At 36.8% G+C, this 22,291-nt stretch overlaps 1 protein-coding gene across 2 annotated transcripts in view; it reads right to left on the minus strand.

Annotated features, from left to right (window-relative positions):
* The window catches only part of COG5 (component of oligomeric golgi complex 5), a 188,329-nt gene that overhangs the window by 158,953 nt on the left and 7,085 nt on the right, over positions 1-22,291 (minus strand). For both annotated transcript variants that reach the window (XM_069883401.1, XM_069883410.1), the window contains exon 6: positions 19,205-19,325. In XM_069883401.1, the coding sequence (XP_069739502.1) occupies positions 19,205-19,325 (121 nt within the window). The remainder of the gene's footprint in view (positions 1-19,204; positions 19,326-22,291) is intronic.

A 22,291-nucleotide genomic window follows, 5' to 3' on the forward strand; every position in this document is an offset into this window, starting at 1 on the left:
ATTAACTACTCTTTATCTTTCATTAAATAAAGGGGAGAAAAGGGATTTATACCATGTCGGAGTACACTTCAAGGTCTGCAGAAAAAAAATTCTACATAGAGCAGGAAGTAATACAAGTAAGACTATGTGCAGTCCTGTATGCACACTGGAGTCATTACAACACAAAATCATACATGATCTGTACCACAAAGACGACAGATTTAACATCAACAAGACGAAGAGAGGAATTAGTGGAGGAATACTGTATATACCACAGATACAGATGATTTTAGGAGGGATATGAAGGTGTGCCGTGGGTGCTTGACTGACAGACTAAAACAGAATGCAAAAATAGGCAGCATCACGGGAGAAAAAAGGGCAAATATACGCCACAGTATTGTACAATAAGAAGCCCACCACATTCTTAAAAATTATCTCACCACAGTGAGTCATTAGTTCAAGTACATTTCAAGCTACTCAGTTTAAGGCAAGCTGACTTGTACAGGACTCTAAAAATTTTAATTCCAGCAAATACATCTCAGAAACATAAGCAACCACCACCAGTTTCCACATGTTCTCTGTCCCTGAAGTATTAGCTGGTATCTGACTATGTTGTCTTTTAACTTCAGATGCGTTTGCATTCAAATTTACATTGTAAAATGAGATTAGCCCACACTAAAAGTACAAAAAAGGCCAGTACAGTGTCAGTACCTACTATAATATTCAAGAAGCACACCAGTACATCACAAATCAGTGAAACAGAAATGTAAATACATCACAAAAATCTAGTTCCAAGTTGGCAACAAATTTAGGGATTACAAGGCACTGATACACTGTCAGAATTTCTGCCTGCCTCATTACTGCCAAGGGATAGAAATCACTTCAGTGATTTCTAAATATATTAGATTAAAAATGTATGCATCCAGATACACATTAGGTCGATGTGCCTCTCTTCCTTCACTGTTACCCAAACACACAGAAGTACATAAAACATCAGTATTACACGTCCATAAACACGAAAAGTGGAGCTCAATACTTGCACATCTCTTACATTTATAGCCATTAGCATCTGTTTAATATTTATATGGAGGGGGTTTTGATAAGAGTATCTCTAAACTGGATAGACAGGCACTATACACCATGCATATGCTTAAATGTCTTCCCATCCCCACCACATTTTTTTTTCTTTTTAAATGAAATAATACATTCAACAATATATAATTTAACTGGGCACAAGGCAGAATTTTTCTGCTGTGTTAACTGTTATGTATATCATAGTACAACACACATAATGGTTCTTCTTCAACATCAATGTATGTGCTAGTCATCAGAATTCTTTGATAGCTGAATATTTTAAACGTATGTTTGTTTCTTGTGAATACAGCGTTTTAGTTATCAATTGCCATTAAAATCTTTTAAAAGAGCAGAACATGCATTGCTTGGCAAAGTTTCGATGTAGTATTAAAAACATAGAATGCACTAACTTACCCTTCCCTCTCTCATTGTTCAAACACCTCCAACATATAGCTAAGGGCAATCAGCTTCTGTCTTAAAACCTTCCAGCTTTATGACAGTGACATTCCACTCCTGCTTCGGACATTCTGCTGTATTATCACTGAACTAATTTGTCTTGCACTAACAGGAGAGAAGAATCTGACTCTGAAACTACCTTCTGCTTTTTCTACTTCATAGAACACTCATGCAACTCAAAAAGCAAAATTAAACACAGGCTTCAGGTTTTGTTTTGCTGAGGGGAGGGGGAGGAAAAAAAAAAAGAAGAAAGAAAAAAACCCAGACATAATGAGTGACTAAAAGGAAAATCAAAATTGGCATACCCAGAGTGTGTTAAAGAAGTAGGACGTGAAATAGGTGGAGAGTACAGGTCAAGGACAGAAGGTGGAAGGAGCTCGTGTGAGGCATCTATGGCCATGGGCACTACAGAGAGGTGGAGGGCAACATGCACCTGCCAGGGAACGAATCTCCTAACTTTACTATCTAGATCACAGTAAACAAAAAAACCCAAGAAGAACTTATCTTTGAATCATCGAGCATGATATATGGCTTTATGAAAATTGCTGGAGGAGAGAGGAAAACAACATGAACAGCAACTCCAGAAAAGGCATTTGATCTAACACATTTTACACAAAAATAACAGACAAACGGAGACCACTGTCTTTTTTCTACTGTCTTTTTTTCTCAGAGATAAACTATACACTTCACTGAGTAGAAAATACATACAGAGTACATGCATTCCAAGAAGAGACCTGAAAAGAAAATGTTATTGGATGCTTGTTCCCACAGGTAAATTTTTTTTTAATTCTATTGAATTGTCTCTGAAATCGTTATTGGCCAGGTAACTTCAGCTTGTCTTAATGTTTCAAGTGTTTCACCACGACAGTATGTTTTCAATTAGTGCTTCTTTAGCTCACTTTAATTATTTCTGTAGAGTATTAAATTGAAGGAGGAATGTCATTAGACATCTTTATGTTATGCTAAAATTACACTTCAGTGATTATTATAAACTGAGCCAGAATGGAAGAAATATCTTCCTGTATGTTTATTTTACAGGTTTTCTGTATCAGCTGTTTTCCTATTTTGCAAAGAAATTCTCACACAATTAAATGAAATTAATTTAAAATTAAAAACCAGAAGACAGAGTGAAAATTCTATCATAGGTACACAACCTGAAATTATTAAAACATAATTTATGTTTTATAGTATGAACAAATTCTATCCTTCGAATATATGCACTTCTATATCCTTGTTCTGATTCCTGACACTGCACAGCCAGGCAAGCAGGCGGGCAGCTGACGGCACAAAGCTGTTGGCAAACAACGCGCCCTTATTTCTTTTCCAAGCTGGGTTTTTTGAAATACACTTTTGGTTTCTGCTACCCTGCTATGATCTCTGTCTTCCTACCCTATCTTGCAACAATCTAACCTGCTACTATATCTGATAAACAAATCAATGTCACTGCTGAAACAACATTTTTGCTGTAAAATCTGTCACTCGTCTATGGCAGACTGTTATTAACAGACCAATATTACCACAGCTTTACTTTCAACCGTACTAGGATCTCTCACAATCTGTGGTGAGATTTTACTTCAAATCAAATTCAATTTAAACTCAATTAGCAGGGGAAGAAAAAAAGCACAATAACTGACGACAACCTATTGCTGCTCTGTACCATGGTTTTCTTCCAAATCTTATTTCAAGATATTTTTCATAAATCGCTGTCACATGTAAACAGGGAAGGAAGAAGGGAGAAGGGGGGGGGGGGGGGGGAAGGACAGCTTCTTACAGTAGTAAATCATTACTAACATCAGCGATACTGTGCACTAAGCTGTATTTATCAGTGTGCTGAAAACACGCATAAGGAAAAAAAATGGAAAAGGAACACTATTTGCAATCTACATATCATCACAAAACAAGAAGTGAATTTGAGTATTGCTGAACAATAATGTGAATAATAATTCCTGCTAACAAGTCTAATAACTAGTGAGTGAGACCTCCCAATGAATGAGAACAAACAAAACAAACGATGCGACAGGAACCTTCAGGCAAAGGGAAGGTTTTGACACAGTTTCATGGTTCAATAACAACAACTGTGGCCTCCACAGACTAAATATTGAACTCAAAAAGAACTCTCATGGGAAGCTATTTTTTTGTGTTTTGCCACACCTGCACATATATGGAGCACAATATAGCTAAAATAAGAAGATTTAGCATATGCATTTTTTGCTACTGCAATCAGTAAGGTATTTAATGAGAGATTTTTTCAGCTAAAACACTTTCTAGTATATTTGCATGTAATAAAAGCAACAGTGTTACTTGAATTATAAATCCATCTTCTGAACAGTTACCAAGCAAACATCAAATCATAAGAAGTTTCCAAATTAAGTGAATCTATTTTCTATGTTTAAATGGGAACGGACATTTAAGTGTAATCATTTTGACCACATGAGCTTATACACCAACAAATATAAAATGGAACTGTTCAGCTCATCTGCGGTTGCATCAAACATGGATAAAGCACAAAAAAATGCACATGAAGATAAGATCTCTTTTAAGAGATTAATGTATTCAGAAGCTCCTGACAAATCTTGCCCGTGTTGTACAGCTTACAGTGAAGATTTCAGAAACAGTTCAAATAAAGTGGAATGAAAGTGGAAAACTTTTGATTCAGTCATGGAGACTTTGTTATGCCCCAATTTTGTTTCAGTCAAAAATCTGAAGTTTCTGCTAAATCCTTGGCTTGCAGTTAGGTCAGCTAAAAATTGGGGGTGGAAATCTTTGGGATTGTAGACTATCTACCATAGACACAGTATGTTCTCAAAATAATAGGATGTTCCTTCTTTTAATAACATTAAGTCTTCACATCTTTCCCTGAAAGTACATGAAAAGAGATAGGAGACCATGCTGTTCTTCAGCTGAAGAACCTTTAAGATAATCAAGCCAGTAATCAGATTTGGTGCCTGTGAGCAATGGAAGATGGGACCTGAATGGTAAACAAATAAAAAGAGCGGATTATTTCACTTTTCAAACCATAACTGAGAACAGTGATGAAACTAATATTTGAAAAATACGTAGCTGAGTTGAGAGATACAGGAAAAACTATTCCTGTGAGAACAGCCTATTTTTAAAGCTGTTGCCTATGTGCAAAAATTAAATCTCACTCTACACTACTCATTAATTTGTATTACATACAACAACACCATGATTATCTTTAAGGTAAGGCAGAAATGACAGTTACAGGAATATGGGCTCCCATCCAGTGCCTGGACAAAGATTAGCCTTCAGTCTTCTTTTCACAGCTATTTGGTTCAATTTTTCTAAACTGAACTGGCTCACATTTTAATTAGAAATGAACAGGATAAAAGAGGTCATTATGGTTACGATTTGAACAACTGGTATTTACTTGAGGAATTACAACAAAATCATATACACAATCTCATATTTCAGTTATTTCATACTTATAAATTTGCCAGGCCTCATTTTCCAGTCCTTAGTTCTTGACATTTCTTTGCTAATCAAAGCGTCCTTCTGCGACCCTTATTTTCTCCCCATGGATGCACCTCTATAGCCTTAATCTTTAAGAAAAGAGCCCATTTAATCTCCTACTGTGGCATTTATTCACAGGTAACCACAAGCCTATGTTTCCATCTGTACAGCACAATTTCTAATACCAATTGCACACAATTAAATGAAATTAATTTAAAATTAAAAACCAGCAGACGTACATGTTTACCTGACAAACACGCTAGAATGGAAACAACATCAGTAAAGCAATCCCAGCGTGGACAAAGTCCAAATTCAATGCCTTACAGAAGTTTAATACCATATTTACATATTTGTGAAGAGAGATCATACTTTTTTCTTTTTTTTTAAATTTAAAATCATTTTATACGTACATGTCGAACACTCAAGGTGCTCTGCCCTTGCATAGCTGCTTCTCCTCCAGTAGAATTACAGAATGGTTGGAAGGGACCTTAAAAATCATCTAGTTCCAGCCTCCTTGCCATGGGCAGGGACATCCCACCAGACCAGGCTGCTCAAGGCCCCATCCAACCTGGCCTTGAACACCTCCAGGGATGGGGGATCCACAGCTTCCCTGGGCAACCTGTGCCAGTGCCTCACCACCCTCATCATTAAAAATTTCTTCCTAATGCCTAATCTAAATCTTCCCCCTTCCAATTTGAAGCCATTCCCCCTCGTCCTGTCACCACATGCCCTTGTAAAAAGTCCCTCTCCAGCTCTCTTGTAGCCATCCTTCAGGTACCAGAAGGTTGCTATAAGGTCTACTCAGAGCCTTCTCTTCTCCAGGCTGAACTAACCCCAACTCTCCCAGCCTGTCCTCATAGCAGAGGTGCTCCAGCTCTCTGATCATCTTCATGGCCCTCCCCAGCATTGTTACAACAGCTCCATAACCTCCTTATGTTGAGGATTCCAGAACTGGACACAGTGCTCCAGTAGCCTGCTTTAACCTAGGGTGTACACCCATAGAAAATCACCACTACCTTACTTACCTCTGGTTTTTGTCTTTCAGCTCCCCTAGTAACAAAACTATCTACCATGAATGTAGAGCAACTGCGAGGTGAGGAGAAGATGGCTTATCTAAATAATTACTTCGGAGAACAATACATTAAGAGAGATTTAAGAAACTATTCCATGATTCTATGATTTATATTGTCTAAATTGTAGATTATGCACATAAAATAAATCCATAATGCATCTACACAATTTCTTTAATCAAGTAAGTAATCAAAACACACAAATTTCATAAAAATGTATTTTATTATCATTAATTCAGCTTTACAGTCACAAACTCTTCTTTCAAATGAATTCAACTTCTCTGCTATTTTTCTATAGCAGCTTTGTATCTGACTGATTTCAACAGAAATACCCTGTTTCTCCTTGTGAATGTTGGAGCAACGCAAGTTGGACTTTGCCCTTCCCCATTCAATAACGAGTTAGAAAGTTAGCACATCCGTATAGCATCCTCCTTAGCTGTTGGACTACAAGGTACTCTTTTGTGAAAGAACAAATTACCCAGCCTCCAAAAATAAAGCAAGAGCATTTACAAAAGAAAAAAAAATAGAAATCCTCCTATTCTAAATCTTTTGAACAACATGGAAACATGTATATTAACAAGATTACTCCATGACGAGTGTCTCTCTGGTTCCTGCCACCCATGGATTTTTCTGCAATATTTTATATTTATGATATCTATGTTCTACACTTGAAATGCATTCAGCTGCATTTATACATTGTTTTTCCAATTATAGGGGTTGTCTTTGTTTTGTCACTACATCAGAACAGGCCTTTAGCCAGGACTACCCTCTTTCTTGATTGCCGAAAATCAAATATTTCACAATCTAATATGGTTTTCTCAGTAAGGTTTCGACTTTTGTCTACACACATTTCTCCAAACTACTGAACGGAAGATCATGTGCGTTAGAAAGTTAACTCTTTCAAAAATTAACCATTAAACACTGGGTCTGTTCTCAGTTTGCCCAATGCATCACAACTTTCCACTCTAGCAACAAGAGGCTTCCAAATCCAGTAAGTTTATTTATTATAAGAGAATCCAGAATAATGTTTCTCCTTGTTGACAATTTCTGTGTTAGACATTTATGATCTTTTATTACTGGCCATAGAGGACAAATACTCTAATTAAATGCTCATTTCTTTTCCCTGATGATCACAAGTTACCTGTCCACTTCATCTATTTCCATTCTTTCTCACTCTATTTCTGAATATCATTCAGAAATAATTTCAGAAAAGAAGGGGGAAAAAAATACCTGTTTTCTCAGACACTAACACAATACCAAAGTGTTATTTCTGAACTATGTCATTAGTACAACCACTGGGTTATGCACTAATAAATGCTTCAGTCCCAGCAAGAAAAAGATCAATATTATGAACTGCTTCTCAGCATTATTTCTTTGACCACTAACCAACTGATTTCACCATTGCCCACAGAAAAACAAAAGGAAGCACACATCCTCCCAGCTACCCTCAGTGGCCTTCCCTAGGAAAAACAGATGTGACATTTCTCCACACCTTCCCATGGGGAAGTGATTATCTATTGACCTCAAACCACTGGGCCTGATCACCTTAGAGATCATTACTCTCATTCTAGGAGCACTAGCCTGCAGCTTACCATTGAATTTCCAAGCATGTAAATGCTCAGGAGAGGAAAACAGAGAATGTTACAAATACCAGCTCCTGCCAGAGCCTCAGACAGTGCATATGCAGACCTGCCTGAAACAAAAAATTACATTTCCTTGTTGAACCTCCACCCAGAATAGAATAGGCAACTAGACCCACACTCTTTCAGACGTATCGTTCTAGCTGTAAATGGTGTCAAACTCTACAAAACTTAAATTTTCCATACTAGTTGTGTCACTGACTGATTTGTTTATAATAGGTACTGAATCCTAGCTCTTAACTGTGTACTTAAACTTTTATACCTACTGAAATACAGTGAGAATACACTACCACTCAGTCTATAAATGACATCTCCTCTTTGTAAATATCCTGCGCTCACTTATTAAACTATGTAATCCAACTTGTCTTTCTTTTCATGAACATACACAGACACCTGTGAGTAAACACATTTTTCTTTGGTTTTATAAGATGTAAAAGACACTACAAACTATTTTTAAATTCTTGCTGTTCTTACTTTCAGTGTATTGATAATTTACAAGAAGCAAAACCATAATCTTTCAGAGACTCACAGCTGACCTCTGCTTCCCCTCATCTCCCAGCCAAAAGTAATCATTTTAAACTCTTTTCTTATCTTTGGTGTGCACAATTTTTTTGTTTGTACTTTTAAAGTCAGTGCACAAAATATTCAAAATTACCTTACTAGATTCAAAAGCAGGCAGAACTTGCAGATCCTTTAGGTACCAATTTCTGTATGTCACCTGGAAACAAAGCCCCATAGCTTTCATTTCGACTTCTATTTACATGGTTCTATTTAAAAAGTATGACTACCCAGTAACAGAATACTTTGTCTCAAAACTTAAAAGTGGCCGGAGATCTGTACTAGTTACACAATCAAAACTGCTTCAAAGTAATAAGAAAAAAAAAAATACTCTGAAGCTGTATTTATCCTGTATTTGGCTAAACACAAGCATTCACAACTACAAGATTACCTATGTCACTGACTTCCAAATCCTTTCATATCTCCACTGTCATACACACCCTAGCTAACAAACACAAAAATGCTTACTGTTCAAACATTTAAAATGATCAAGGGGTAAAGCAAAACCAAGGCCCAAACACCCTTATGAACTGAGATACCATCCTTCTGGTGTGGAAAAAGCATCCCTTAAGAGCAAAATACAAACAGGTTTGGTATCATTCCTCATTGCTCTATAGGGATACTTAGAAAAGAGAGCAGCAGTGGAATTTTGTAATTACAGAAACAGAATATAAGTATGGTTTTCAGATTTTAGAATCACACATTTAAATTCACTAATTGCAAAACAAACAAACAAAATCTGGGAAAATTCTACCTTAAGACACAGCTGTTATATTTAAGCTCATTAATAAGAAAATATAGGATAGTGTAATTACTACAACCTTCTTTCACAGTTTCCCTCTTCTGCCACTCCTTCTGCTCTTCATTTCCAACTAGCTCCTGTTTCAAAATTCCCATGTTCCTCTGTTTCAGCCTTACCCAAGTGGGGCTAGAAACCCTAAATATATCCTCTGGCTCTCAAAGCCCCAGACCATCTGATACATTACCAAAGCAGATGGAAAACACTGTAGTTTCAGTGGTTTTAAGAAATAAGAACTACTGGCTTAACCTCGTACACAGAACTGAATGTGCTACCAGGGCAAACAATATTCCCGATTCATGCATGTGACAGTACACAAGAGAGTTTAAACGTATATGAACTTATCAAGTTCATGACTGGTGCATTGGTACCATTTCGGTAGTCCATTGCATCCTCTCTCTGCTTCTTTAGCTCTTATCCACTATCATTTCTCTCCCAGTAGAGTTCTCTGAACTGTTGTAAACATATAAATCAAGAGCTGTCAAGCCCCAGATTTTGCTCTGTACATGCTGAAGCCTTGCTTAGTGTCATACTGTCTTACAACCAACACTTCTGTACATTAGTTCATGACAATAGTAATCATAATTGATGTGCCCAAGGCCCCATTCAACCTGACCCTGAACACCTCCAGGGAGGGGGCAGCCACAGCTTCCCTGGGCAACCTGTGCCAGCGCCTCTCCACCCTCATCATTAAGAATTTTCTCCTCATGCCCAGTCTAAATCTGCCCCTCTCCAATTTATAGCCATTCCCCCTCACCCTATCACTACATGCCTTTATAAAAAGTCCCTTCCCAGCTTTCTTGTACACCATCTATAAATATCTGATATACAGCCTTCTGACAAGCCCTATATACTTGAGACTAAAATTACCAAATGCTTACTAGTACAGCAAAATCAAATTCTTCAAGTAGTTATAGCTAAAAGAGTAATATCAAAACCAGAAATCGCCTTACTGCTAACATGAAAAATCAGCTCTATAATTCACTCAATATAGCAAATTTGAAACATGTTTGTGGTCATTTAAAGGAAACCAGACATAAAAAAAAAAAACCAAAACCAACCCACTGTTACAATTATACCTGGATAAATTTTCTAGAACAGTATGCATAGAGAGAATTAAATTTCAAGAGATCAGAATACTTGACTTTGGAAAACAGTGACGCAGCAAAGGACCTAGAATGAATCCACATTAACAGAAACTAAACTTTTTTTTAGCTCTACTGGTTTACAGATTATGTTGAAAAATAAAATTCCATCAGGATATTTTCTATTTATAAACTCAAACTGTCTCTCATATGCCTGCAATTATTCAGTGTCTTCTATTGAAAATTGTTAGAAAAAGAATGCATGTCAGAGATTAGGTAAAACATACATATCTACATAATATGCTTTGTCTAACATAAGGTTTCCAAGCTTGGAATCCCAATCACAGCAAAAAGTAATTTGACGGCAAAATCTGTATGTTCTGTCTTCCTTGTTCAAAGAGGATAAAGAGGTCTTACACTATTAGCCTATAAATAATTTAAATTGTATTAAGTTTTGCAAGTCGTTTTGTTACATGCATATTAATTCAGTATCTTATAGTGAACAGTTCAAATCAATTAACTTGTTACACACTATCAAGATTTTTATTACTTTATTTCAAAAGCCAACAAGAAATAAATTAATATCCACAGAAGATCCTTAAGTCGGCTTAAAAGGTAAAGAGAGTATAAAACAAAAGGAGATGCCATAGAATAAGATTGTTGAGGGCACAATAAAAACAGAGAAAGAAGTGTGTGGTTTATCAGCTATAGAGAAGCACAAGGACTAACTTCTACACTCATTACACAAAATATTTGGTTGTACATCATAATATATGAAATAACATGACTCAGCACAAGCTTCAATAGCTCTTCCTTTCACCTTAATTTACAAAAAAACAAGAACTGACTGTGGCAACATTACACCAGGAACAATACCAAGAAAATAACAAGATCTTAGTAACCAAGAGGATTTTTTGTTAGCACTAACTATTCAAAGCTTTCATAGCACCCCTTTCCTTGAAAAGACAGATCAACTAATAAAATCTCAATCTTTCTAAGCATAGTAAATTAAAGCATTACAAACATGCTTTTTTCTTTTTATTTCTGTATATTCTAAATAACAACTTCAATTGCCTCTGTTATATGAATGTAACCTGAATGGTTCTATCGACATTACCACATTAAAAATAAAGAATTATTCTGAAATATAGCTGACTGTCGTAGAAACATGAGAAATATAGTATCTGACATAATTTATTATATATTATACAACCATTTTGTGATTAAATGCTCTATTCACTGTATAAGTTATCACAATGTAAAAGTTATCACAATGTAACTAGCGCAACAAGCCCTCATTTTCATTTTTTACCAGAGGTGCAGAGGAAAAGCAGTTCAGACAGTGTATTCTAGATGTATTTCAGATGTGACACTGGCTTCATGTTTGTGAACTTCTCTTTAACTTTTGATTTTTTGAATGTCTGATTTTGGAAAAACTAAGCTGTTCTATGAAAATGAGTTCTCAGTTTCCAAAGAGTTCAAGGCTCTCTGTTTTAAAGCAACAAATACTAAAGTTTTTAAGTTATTTGTATGTCTGCTTGAGATTCCCACCAGAGAGGAGTTTATGGCCTGCAACACTACAAATAAAACTTTGCACAACAACTTTTTGCAAAATCTTCCATCTTTTGGTAACAGAGCCTCAGGAAAAAATAAAACAAGAAAACCCAACTCAATTGAAAGGAACAACACAAAATTGAAGATCATGGAATTATACCCAACAACAGAACAGCATTGTATATTTTAGCCCAAACAATTTCAGAGCAGGTCTGGCAGTGTCACTGCTAACACCACCAGGGACAGAAGGAAAACGTTTTATCAAGATATTTGCACTAACTATGGATGCAGATGTACCACCTGAAGCAGTGGCATTCAAAAATAATGCAGATGGCCCTGAGCCAGTAACACAATTCAGTCATTCTCAGCAGGATTAATTACCCCAGGCAAAGCATCATGCTAGCATGGCCGTGTAATTTCTATTAATTGAATCAGTTCACTTACCCCTACAGAACAGAGCATTGTGCTACACAGACATGTGTTATATTATTTTGGAGGACACCAGGTCTCGCACAAAGCAGCAGTACTGTAACTAAATCCCTAAGCAAAAACACCACAAAAGCAACTTTTCCCTCCGGTTTTACGTGTGTTGATTCTTACAAAAACTGTGCACAGCAATGTTAATATCAACAAATCTGTCTGCTTTGTGTACTGCAGAGAAAGACCTCACTGACACGCTAGCAACCAAGCCCTTCCTCACTTTAACTGCAGTCAACACAAGATCTGGCTTGGCAATCATACACGCTAAAGTTTTGCTTGGATTAGAAAAAAAAAAAAAAATTCATTGCTGGATACTATATGGGAAGAAAGCAGAGTGAAAGACAGCAACCACAGTGTCCATGGCAGGTGCTCAGGCAGCTTACCATTGTAAGTTTAGTAACACTTGTGTACAGACACATAACATATTTAATGTCACTTCAGAAATCGCAGCACTTAAAATAACACAGTTTTTATACAATAGTAGTTAACAGGAAGGACAAGTATTAGTCAGCCAATGTGCAATCACTTCAGAATAAGCCTATGTTTTAGCCAGATTATTTACACTATTTTAACACTTAACTAATAAGGCACACAGTGGAAACAATATGTACAAGTAATTCCATCTTGCAATACATACAGATAAGAACTGGTATAAAGCAAACAAGTATGAACACTTACTACTTAAATGAGTTAATTTAAGTTTTCAACAAATTAGAATTCTTTTTTCCTGAATACTGACTAGTAGTAGCTAGTATTTTGATAAATACAAAACAATATTCACCGTTCCCAAACATTAAAAACTTGCAGGAATAAATTAATATCTTCCTTAAAAACAGTCAGGTCACCGAGAAATGGACAGCTTGCCTTGTCTCTTGGCAAATGAAAAAAAAAATTAGAATCACTATATTTACACGCACATAGTCAGTACCAACTTCCTCTTCCTGCTCACTGCACCCTCCTAGAGAATATTGACATTAATAGTTTTTGAGGGTCATTTTTGCAGCACTTCAGTAACAGGATGAATTGTGTGAAGTTCATTTGAACATCAGTCACAACCAGAAGAGAATTAATCGTGTCAGACGGGTGAGCTGAATGAAAAAAAAAAATACAAACCCAAAACTTCCCTAAAATATAATTTCTATTAAGAGTTGCAGGGGAGCACCTCTGAGAGAAACAAAGGACTGGTAGCATGTCAGTCCACTCAGCGCTTCTGCTTCAAGGCAAAACCACCTCTATCTAAACTATTCATGTTTTGTCTAAACTGCTTTTAAAAAAGCTTCAAATACTGACTTCATAGCTCCCCTGACATGGCCATTATCAGCAGAAACCTTTCCAGACATGTTAAATAAAAACTTTCTTTGTTTCATTTCAGGCCCATTAGTTACTGTTTCAATCACACTGGATGTGGAAAGCCATTCACTACCTTCCCATCTGAAAAAATTTTAATTTACCTGAAGAATGTTACCATGCCTCTCAGCCCCCTCTTCTCCAAACCAGAGCACCATACACTTTCAGTTCCTCTGCCCATCTTGTATACCTTCAGGCATCATTATCACTTTACTACGGACTTTCTCCAATTAACCTACATCTTCCTTGAATAAGGTGACTTAAAAGGGACTTGATACTCCAGCTGAAGCATGAACAAAAGATTTGAGTGCCTTGCACACAACCCCCTTCCTTATCAAGATCAGGACAAATTCCATTGCTAACAATGTCATGCTGCTGCAAAACAAATGAATAATTGGCTGCACTCACTTTGTGATGAACTATCAAGCCCCTCAAGAAAGCTGGGGAGGGACTGTTCACAAATGCTTATATTGATAGGACTAGGGGCAACGGCTATAAACTGCAGAGGGGTAGATTTAGACTAGACATAAGGAGGAATTCCTTCACAATGAGGGTGGTGAGGCACTGGAATAGGTTGGCCAGGGAAGCTGTGGCTGCCCCACCACTGGAGGTGTTCAAGGCCAGGCTGGATGGGGCCTCGGGCAGCCTGATCTAGTGGGAGGCGTCCCTGCCCACGGCAGGGGGATTGGAACTAGATGATCTTTAAGGTCCTTTCCAACCCAAACTATTCTATGATTCTGTCTGCAGAACTGTTATCCATACAGTCATTTTTGGTGTTCCTGCTGCAAACTACAGCTACTTATTGCTAGAACTTTACACTTGAAATCAGTTCAGCGAAGACATATCTCCAATTCATTAATCCTGTTTTCCAGCGTATTTTCCATTCCTCTCTGCTGGATTATTACTTGTAAATTTAATAAGGATATACCATATTACATCACTCAAATCATTAACAAAAACAATAGCCAGCTGCGGAACATATCTCAACATAACCCCACTTGATACACTGCTGAGCACTAGCGAACAACTGATGAAGACTTTTGGGCTACAGGTTTCTCAAAACCTCTGCATTCACTGGACAACATTTTCAAATGGATCATATTGACGATCCTGCTGGTATTACATGGTGTCAAGAGCCCTATTTAAATCAAACAAGATAGTCATTGATCTGTCTAGTACTAAGACCTGTTATACTGCCAGCAAAGAAAATATTATTGGTTAACAGGATTCATTTATGATAAATCTACGTGGCCTACTATTTAACAGCACTTTTACATTCTAGATTCCCACAAATAGTTTATTTGTTCTAGATTTTCTTTGCTTAATGAAGTCAACTTAGTTTCAATTGTCGAAATAAAACAAGTGCCAGTGAGCTGTATTTTCAATAAAGCAAGCTTTTTCACTTTACAAAATATTTGTATTATCACAAAGAAGTCAGGGCCTATAATTCACTGCATTAGGCATGGTGTGACATCTGAATATGCCACTTGTTTTACCTATCCAAACACTGAATTGGACCATATGACATGAAGAAACATCACTAGAGAAGCAGCTAATAGCTTGTTCAATGGACTATCACAGCGCTATTTCTACTTTGCTAGAGAACTGTTAAGCATGTTAGGAAGCGAAGAAGTTGAAGACAGTTTGGGGTTTTTTAATACACACACACACATACAAATCACATTTAATCTCTAAAAAATATGTAGGAAATTAAGTTTCTCTTCTTACTGCACTTAGTGCAAAGTTAATTTCAAAGAATGTGAAAGTCCAACACAGAGAAATTTTAAACCTACTTTAGCTTTAAGTAGAGATCTCAATGAAAACATTACCAAATGCTTTCATACTAAAGTTCTTAATATCATCCACTATAGCTGGAGATCTGCAGACTAGCAGCAACTTAACAGTGTCCAATAAAAACACCCTTCTCAGTAAATGCCAACTTATATTTCTATCTAATTCCAAGATTTTCTATTTTTATTGTAACTTTTCTCATCACTGCAAAATAAACTTCAAGACACAACTGAGTAAAAGCTGTAAGTGAACTAACATAGATTTGCTGAGGAAATATATGTTGAATACGTAAGCCTAAGGGGCACACGTGCTTTTGTGTCTCCCAAACATATACAGAATAAAACAGTATATAAAAATAAATGGCCAGTTATACAAAAATTCCACCCAGAACAACCTATAGGTAATAACAGGTTTATTATACCAGAGAAAGTGCAAAACTTTCACAGTAATATCACAGTGCTGCCAATTTCAACAAAGCAGAAATTGTACTGCACCACACATACAACAGAAAGGTAACAAACAATGGAAAGGATTTTCCCTGAATGAGAGACAAAAGAGATATTCAGAAATACCTGGCTAAAAACACAATTCTGTATGAATCTTGGCCATGATCCCCAATTCAAAAGCAGGCCTCCAGGAGGCAGAGCTCCCTGTCCAATATCAGGCTTTCACACCGCTCATGTGTAGCACCTATTTACCACCATCAGGTGTTGTAGTACTTCCCAAACCTTCTCAAAGCTTTGTATTTCACAACTGGATACCAGTGCCCACTCTATGTTCCTCATGCTTCCCACCCTCCCCGCATCACAGAGCACTACGTCACATTTCTCATGTTTCTGAAGCACAGCATTTCCACAAAGTCACCCAAGGTCACCACAGCATCGCTGCTCTCCTGCCCCATGCTACCGCCACCACCCTACTGATCTCCCACACATCCCATAGAAGGCCATAAGAATTCAGATTAGTCAAGGTGGGCAGCAGAGGGTAACAAAGAGCTGACAACCAAAAGATGAGAGGGATGCAGATGGAGAGGTAAGAGAGAATGTGAGAATACAGGTAAATGTGGGGAGAAATGGAAACCCCAAAGTTTTCCGAATACTCGTCCCCCATACGCTGAGCACAAGGCAGTTTTTCTTTAAAAGCAAAGTTAGTGGAGATACAACACACACAGGTGTAGCACACTTTTCATCAGAAAGGAATGCAGCAATGGTTGGACTCAATGATCCAGTGGGTCTTTTCCAACCTAGGGGTTCTGTGACATCTTGCCCTGTGAAGTGGGAGATGTGACATTTGGAGACAGACATAGCCTGCCCCCACTATCAGCAAGGAGCATGGTACAACTGCTCAAGTATTTTCCAAGAAGATGAACTGCACCTGCTGCTCTGACAATCCTACCCTCCAGCTGACCTGTACTCATTATAACATCATTGTAATATTATTATAATACTAAAACGCACCTCCACAGTTAAGGCTACTTGTTTCCTCCCTGCCTCTGAGACACACCACTCCCATAAACACTCCTACTGAGCATGCACAGTTCAGTTTTGGCATGTGAAGCAAGAACTTTGTCTCCACCCATCAGCAGGGGTTGATGAAATGGCTTCAGTCACTCAAGCTCCACCTAAAACTCCGCCCCAAGGGTGCAAGTTACAAAAATGTAAACAAAGGGGAAAGTTGTAAAGGGGAAATGTCATCAAAATTTTTGGGATCAGCCTATGGGTTAAACCCCATCTTCCCTCCCCCTACTGTGTTATGTGTGCTAAATACATACCTTAACATCAAGCTAATTATTAGTATCTCTTTATACTTTGACCTTAACCACGTATTTCTTACCTGCATATTGCTCCTATCTATGCTCAGATGCCTGACTTTCAATGTATTTTTGAAAACAGTATCTCATCCCCAGCCACCATGGAACCCTTATTTAGTCACAAGTTGTTATAATCAATTATTCCTAATAAATTCAACTTTTTTATAAATCTACAAGTCTCAGGAATCCTACTAACTGTTAAGGAGTATTTGAAGGGAATTTCTGATTTAAACTCAGCAAGCTAGACAAGACTAATCTTTTTTGTGAGATTGCTGATAAGAGCCCAGGAAAGCGGTGCTGAGCAAGCTGGACAATATTAATTGCCCTTGCATGATTGCTCAGTGTTTGCTGCAACCCAGCTTGCTGGATGGTATATTTTCATCCTTGCGAGATTGTTGGAGAAAGGGTTAAAACGCAAGTGCCACAGTGCACAGAATGCTGGACAAGATTAATTGTCCTTGCATGATTGCTGAGTGTTTACCTTACTCTGAAAGGCTGAGCAGTTTGCTGTTCTTGAGAGATTGTCGGAGAAAGGCTTAAGCAGTCCTTCTGAAGTCTCACATATTCTAACTCAAATTGTGACATAGAAGAAAGGAAGAGATACCAGGAAAAGAGAAGGAGTGAGACAACGGTAGACAAGGGATTTTTACCAGGCCACAAACCATCCAGAATTAAGGATTAAATTAAGGACCAAAAGCCTCGGCTCTGCCACTATGGACTGCAGGACGAAACTCAAAAGGACTTCCTAAGGGGATACATTTCCCTTCATCTTTAACAGCAATTATTACTCAGACATTACGAAGCTTCAGGGAAAGACCAAATACTTGAAAACAAGAAACTAAAAGACTGTATCACTTTAACAAAACGAAGTGCAAGCTCTTTTTTTAAATGGTGAAAGAAAAAATATAGAGGAAGGAGAGGAGTAATAAAAGGCATTTTCTTTACAAGAAAGAAATCCTAAAAATTGTACAAAATAAACATCTCAGATTTTACCATTAAATCGTAGTAATTATTTGAATAGGATCTAGCATTCAAATTAATCCCACAAGTCTTAGGCCATGAAGGGAGACCAAATGGAAAGAAAATTAAAAGTTAGAAAAAACAGAAAATTAGAGAAAATATTCTATCTTAGAATGCTACAATTGATGCTTAAGTACTTCAGTCAAACTGATACACTAAATAAATATATAAACTTTCCATTTGCAACACAGCATCTGCTAATTATAAGACTAAGTCACTGTCTAATAATTTTTTGATTACACACTATAAAAAGAGCAGTAGTGATAAATACGCACAATAAACCTCAGGATGATTCTGAATACTTGATAGTTCAGCCCTCCCACAACCTATTTTGGGAAGCTGAAATTTGAATACCATTAAATCAAAGGAGAAACAGCTGGCAAGATACCATATACAACACAAACGGCTGATCTCCAAGACTAATGGGATGCTCCTCACTGCATCCTGCAGCACAGTGTGGACATACCCAAGCTAGCTCAAATACAGAAAACAATTTAGCAATGTAACATGAGCTTCATGAGAACTATTTAATCATTCTTCCTAAAAGCCAATAAAACACAGGGTAAATTAGTCACTACTGCAGCAGAATGCTTCCAGTACCTGAATTAGGTCAGGTATCTATATATTGAATCACATATAGCTGTCATAAAGGCTACAAGACCAAGACTTTTCTTTTAGGACATAAACTGTAACTCAAACAATGCCTTAATGTAGTGCAACACCTTCCAAAAGCTAAATACATATCTCCTGCCTCTAAAGGTGTCTTATGCAAACATGAACTAATAAGAAATTAATTGCTTCACAAAAAAAAATTGTTGCCCAAAGGAACACAAAGTTATTATCATAGAATTTTCATGTTATTAAATACCTTTATCTAGAGAAGTCATATGAAAAAATCTGAAAGTACTAATGACTTCCACCCATGCCATTTCTCAATTCAAATCAGGAAGTAGACAGCAAGAACCACAGCAAAAACCAAAAAAAACCTCAAACTTTTTAAGTCAAACACTAGTCTGAGTCATACAAGCGCATGCTAAAAATGCCTCTAAAAGTAACCAAGAAGGACTCACCAAGTTCATTGAGACTCTGGGCAGCTTTTGTTATCTCTCTGCTTCCTCCCTGCAGTTGTCCTTGAAGCCTCTTACTGAGATACAAGATGCGTATTATCCTCCGCAGCAAGTCACAAGCAGCCTGCGGAGAAATTGTAGCATTTGGGGATATTATCAGTACATTAAGATCATATACTATTAGGCCTCAAATAGAGAAATCTTTTCACCAAAAATATAAATGTGAATAAAACCAGGTTCCTCGGGTTTATTGAAAACTGAAATCCCTTTTTTCAGGACCTATAGGTAAATTTTCAGGAAACATCTGTGTATGTTTTTATTAGCACTAATTTAGGGAAAAAAAAAAAACTCACTGCTGACATCTATGTCAAATAAAATAGTTCCATAATCTTTTATTAAACTAAGATCTTCAGACAGGTTTTCTCCTTCTATAAAGTAAATAACAGAGGCAGAAAAACAGTAAGTGTTCTACCAAGTGCAGAGTTCCTTTGGGGCTGGATTAGGTCCATGGGGTTAGAAAGTACACGCCACAGGAGAAAGCAAGGTTCTGATGTGTGTAACATCTAAACTAGAAATCAGAAATGCTTTTCAGGAGCAAGTAAAAAAGTATGTGGATCTTAGTGCAGTCACAGGTACAGATCAACATCTGCAATCTGAATAACAGAAGAGGTAGATGAGATGTTTGGAACAAGTAAGACATCATTGTTATGAAGTATTTTCCCTGGTACTGAAGACAAACCCTCCTGAAATATTTGCCTTACGGATATCAAAATTAAATTAAATTACTTTTAAAAATATTTAGTATCTGACAGACATTGAACCTCTTTTTAAGACTCAAGTTAATGCCTTGAAAACAAATTTTAAAGTGTACATATGGAAACACCCAAGTGAGTGATTTCAACCAACAGTGGACTGCACAACTTGTAAGTCTCTTTTCTGTGCCAGCACAAACCAATCAAAACCCTAAGATTTATAGTTTAATTTTACTAAACATCTAGACAGAATAAAAACGGGAAAAAAAAAACAAACAGAAAAAGCCCCACTGAGGAAAATGACTGAAAGCACAATCACTTGCTGCTTTTAGCTCTGTATCACACAGTCTGAAGTGCAAGTTTCCTGAGTGTTTTAAGACAACTTAAACACATGATTTCTATTACCATTAGCAAGAACTAAGTGAACTTATCCTACTTTGAGATTAACGTATTAGTTTTTAGTAATTCATTTCTTTAATTAGAAAAATCTCAATCCACATATCACTTTCATATCTATGAACTATATTTCTGCAAGATTAATTAGAAATAGCTTTTTATATAGTGCACTGTGCTCTGCCAAAGAAAAGGGCATAGTATTACTACTCTGCTTTCAAATTTAATTACTCTCTAATCCAATTGTGTACCTCTGGCTAATGTTTCTCCCTAAGAATTCAACTTCAGTTATCTTCTGACCATCTTTTACTTTATTTCTTTTTCATTTGATTGTTGCTCATTATATCCTGTCCCAAGAAACCATCTTTTAAATGGACTATCAAGCTGAATAAGAGACGGGAACAGTTACATGTAGATACAAGAGCAAAAAAAAAAATATCACTTCTGTCCCTGTGAATTAGAAAGAGGAGAAAAATCCAAGGACACTGAAGATGCACTCATAACTTCACAGTGATTGCTACTGCATTGTGCCCTTGATAAAGTTTCAGCTTCAGCCAAGTATTTCCATTTACATCGGTTGTTCAACTTTTAACCCCCAGTCACTGTAAAAGAATCCAATATATGAGGATATGTGTAACAGAAATAATTTTTTTATCTAATAGTGGAGTTGCTTACAGATGCTAGATCCTCTTACCTGACCATCTGCATAGCACAACTTTGAATTAATTCAGGAAACATTCCCTTCCTCCATTGATGTAGTATGCTTTTCTTTCTAAAGGAAATGCTTTCATTCAAGAAGGAATTAATTCCATTGTTGAAGCAAGAATTAATTTTGAAAAGGCCAGTGCCTTGAGCTAGTTCCAGTGGGTTTCGTAAAATTAAAGCTAGAACACAATTTTTCTGGAGATTACATGTTGTCTCCTGGAATTTAAGGGAACATATCAACACTAACAGACATTACTGCTACAACTCGAGCAATCAAATAGCCTCTCAAATTATTCTCGGATTAATTTTAAGAAATTATTGAAAGAAGACTTAATTATAAAGAGAGGACCATTCAAAATGTGCTAGTGTGTAGCTCATACACGCAACTGCATGTATCTGATACATCTTAATGCAATTGAATATGTATATACAATAGAAGCCTGAAGAAAGATGTGACAGTCCCCTATCTTCAGATCACATTTATTATTTAGTTACTGTAGCATCTGAATGAAATCTGCTGCTGGTGAACTATTTTAAGAGAGAGTGACTTTAAAAAACAGATTTATTTAAAAAAAAAACAGGTTTTAAAAATTTGGATAAGGATTTTTTAAACACTGAGATATCTGAAATTAAGAAAACATGTAGAAACACTTGGTTGAACAGAGCTGCACAGAAAATAACCCTCTGAAAGACAAACTGTGTCTACATATTTCAACTGATAACTATTCCCATTTAGCTTGTGATCTACTTTGGAAAGACTCGGAAGAGGACAGCATGAATTAAAGTAGGAAGTAAGCTTTGTGAATCTGCTGCTCCCTTGGGATGCCATGAAGCTGTAAGAGCACAGCAAGACACAATATACACAAGCACACAGCAGAGATTTAGAATTCAGGACTAGAATTGAAGTTCGATAATGACTTTGCAGTGAGAGTGTTTATAAAAAAGCCAGACTATATTAAAAACAACTACAGATGGCAAAATCCTGCTTTATGCAAGCCAAATATTCCTTCAGTTTGTGAGCAGTCCCACAGCAATCAATGGAAAAGCACTAAAATGATACCATCATGAGTACAAGAGGCCCTTAAACAGCACACAGTTCAGCAAAACATACCTGCTAGCCCTACATATTTTGACAGGGAGCAACCTCCATTACCAAGTATCTACTTTCTACTATTTATTCTACCAACTATACATCAACTGACAAAATTAGCAAGTTTGAAAATGCCACCAAACTTGCATT

This window comes from Phaenicophaeus curvirostris, chromosome 1 (assembly GCF_032191515.1).
Source record: "Phaenicophaeus curvirostris isolate KB17595 chromosome 1, BPBGC_Pcur_1.0, whole genome shotgun sequence".
Classification (NCBI taxonomy): domain Eukaryota; kingdom Metazoa; phylum Chordata; class Aves; order Cuculiformes; family Cuculidae; genus Phaenicophaeus; species Phaenicophaeus curvirostris.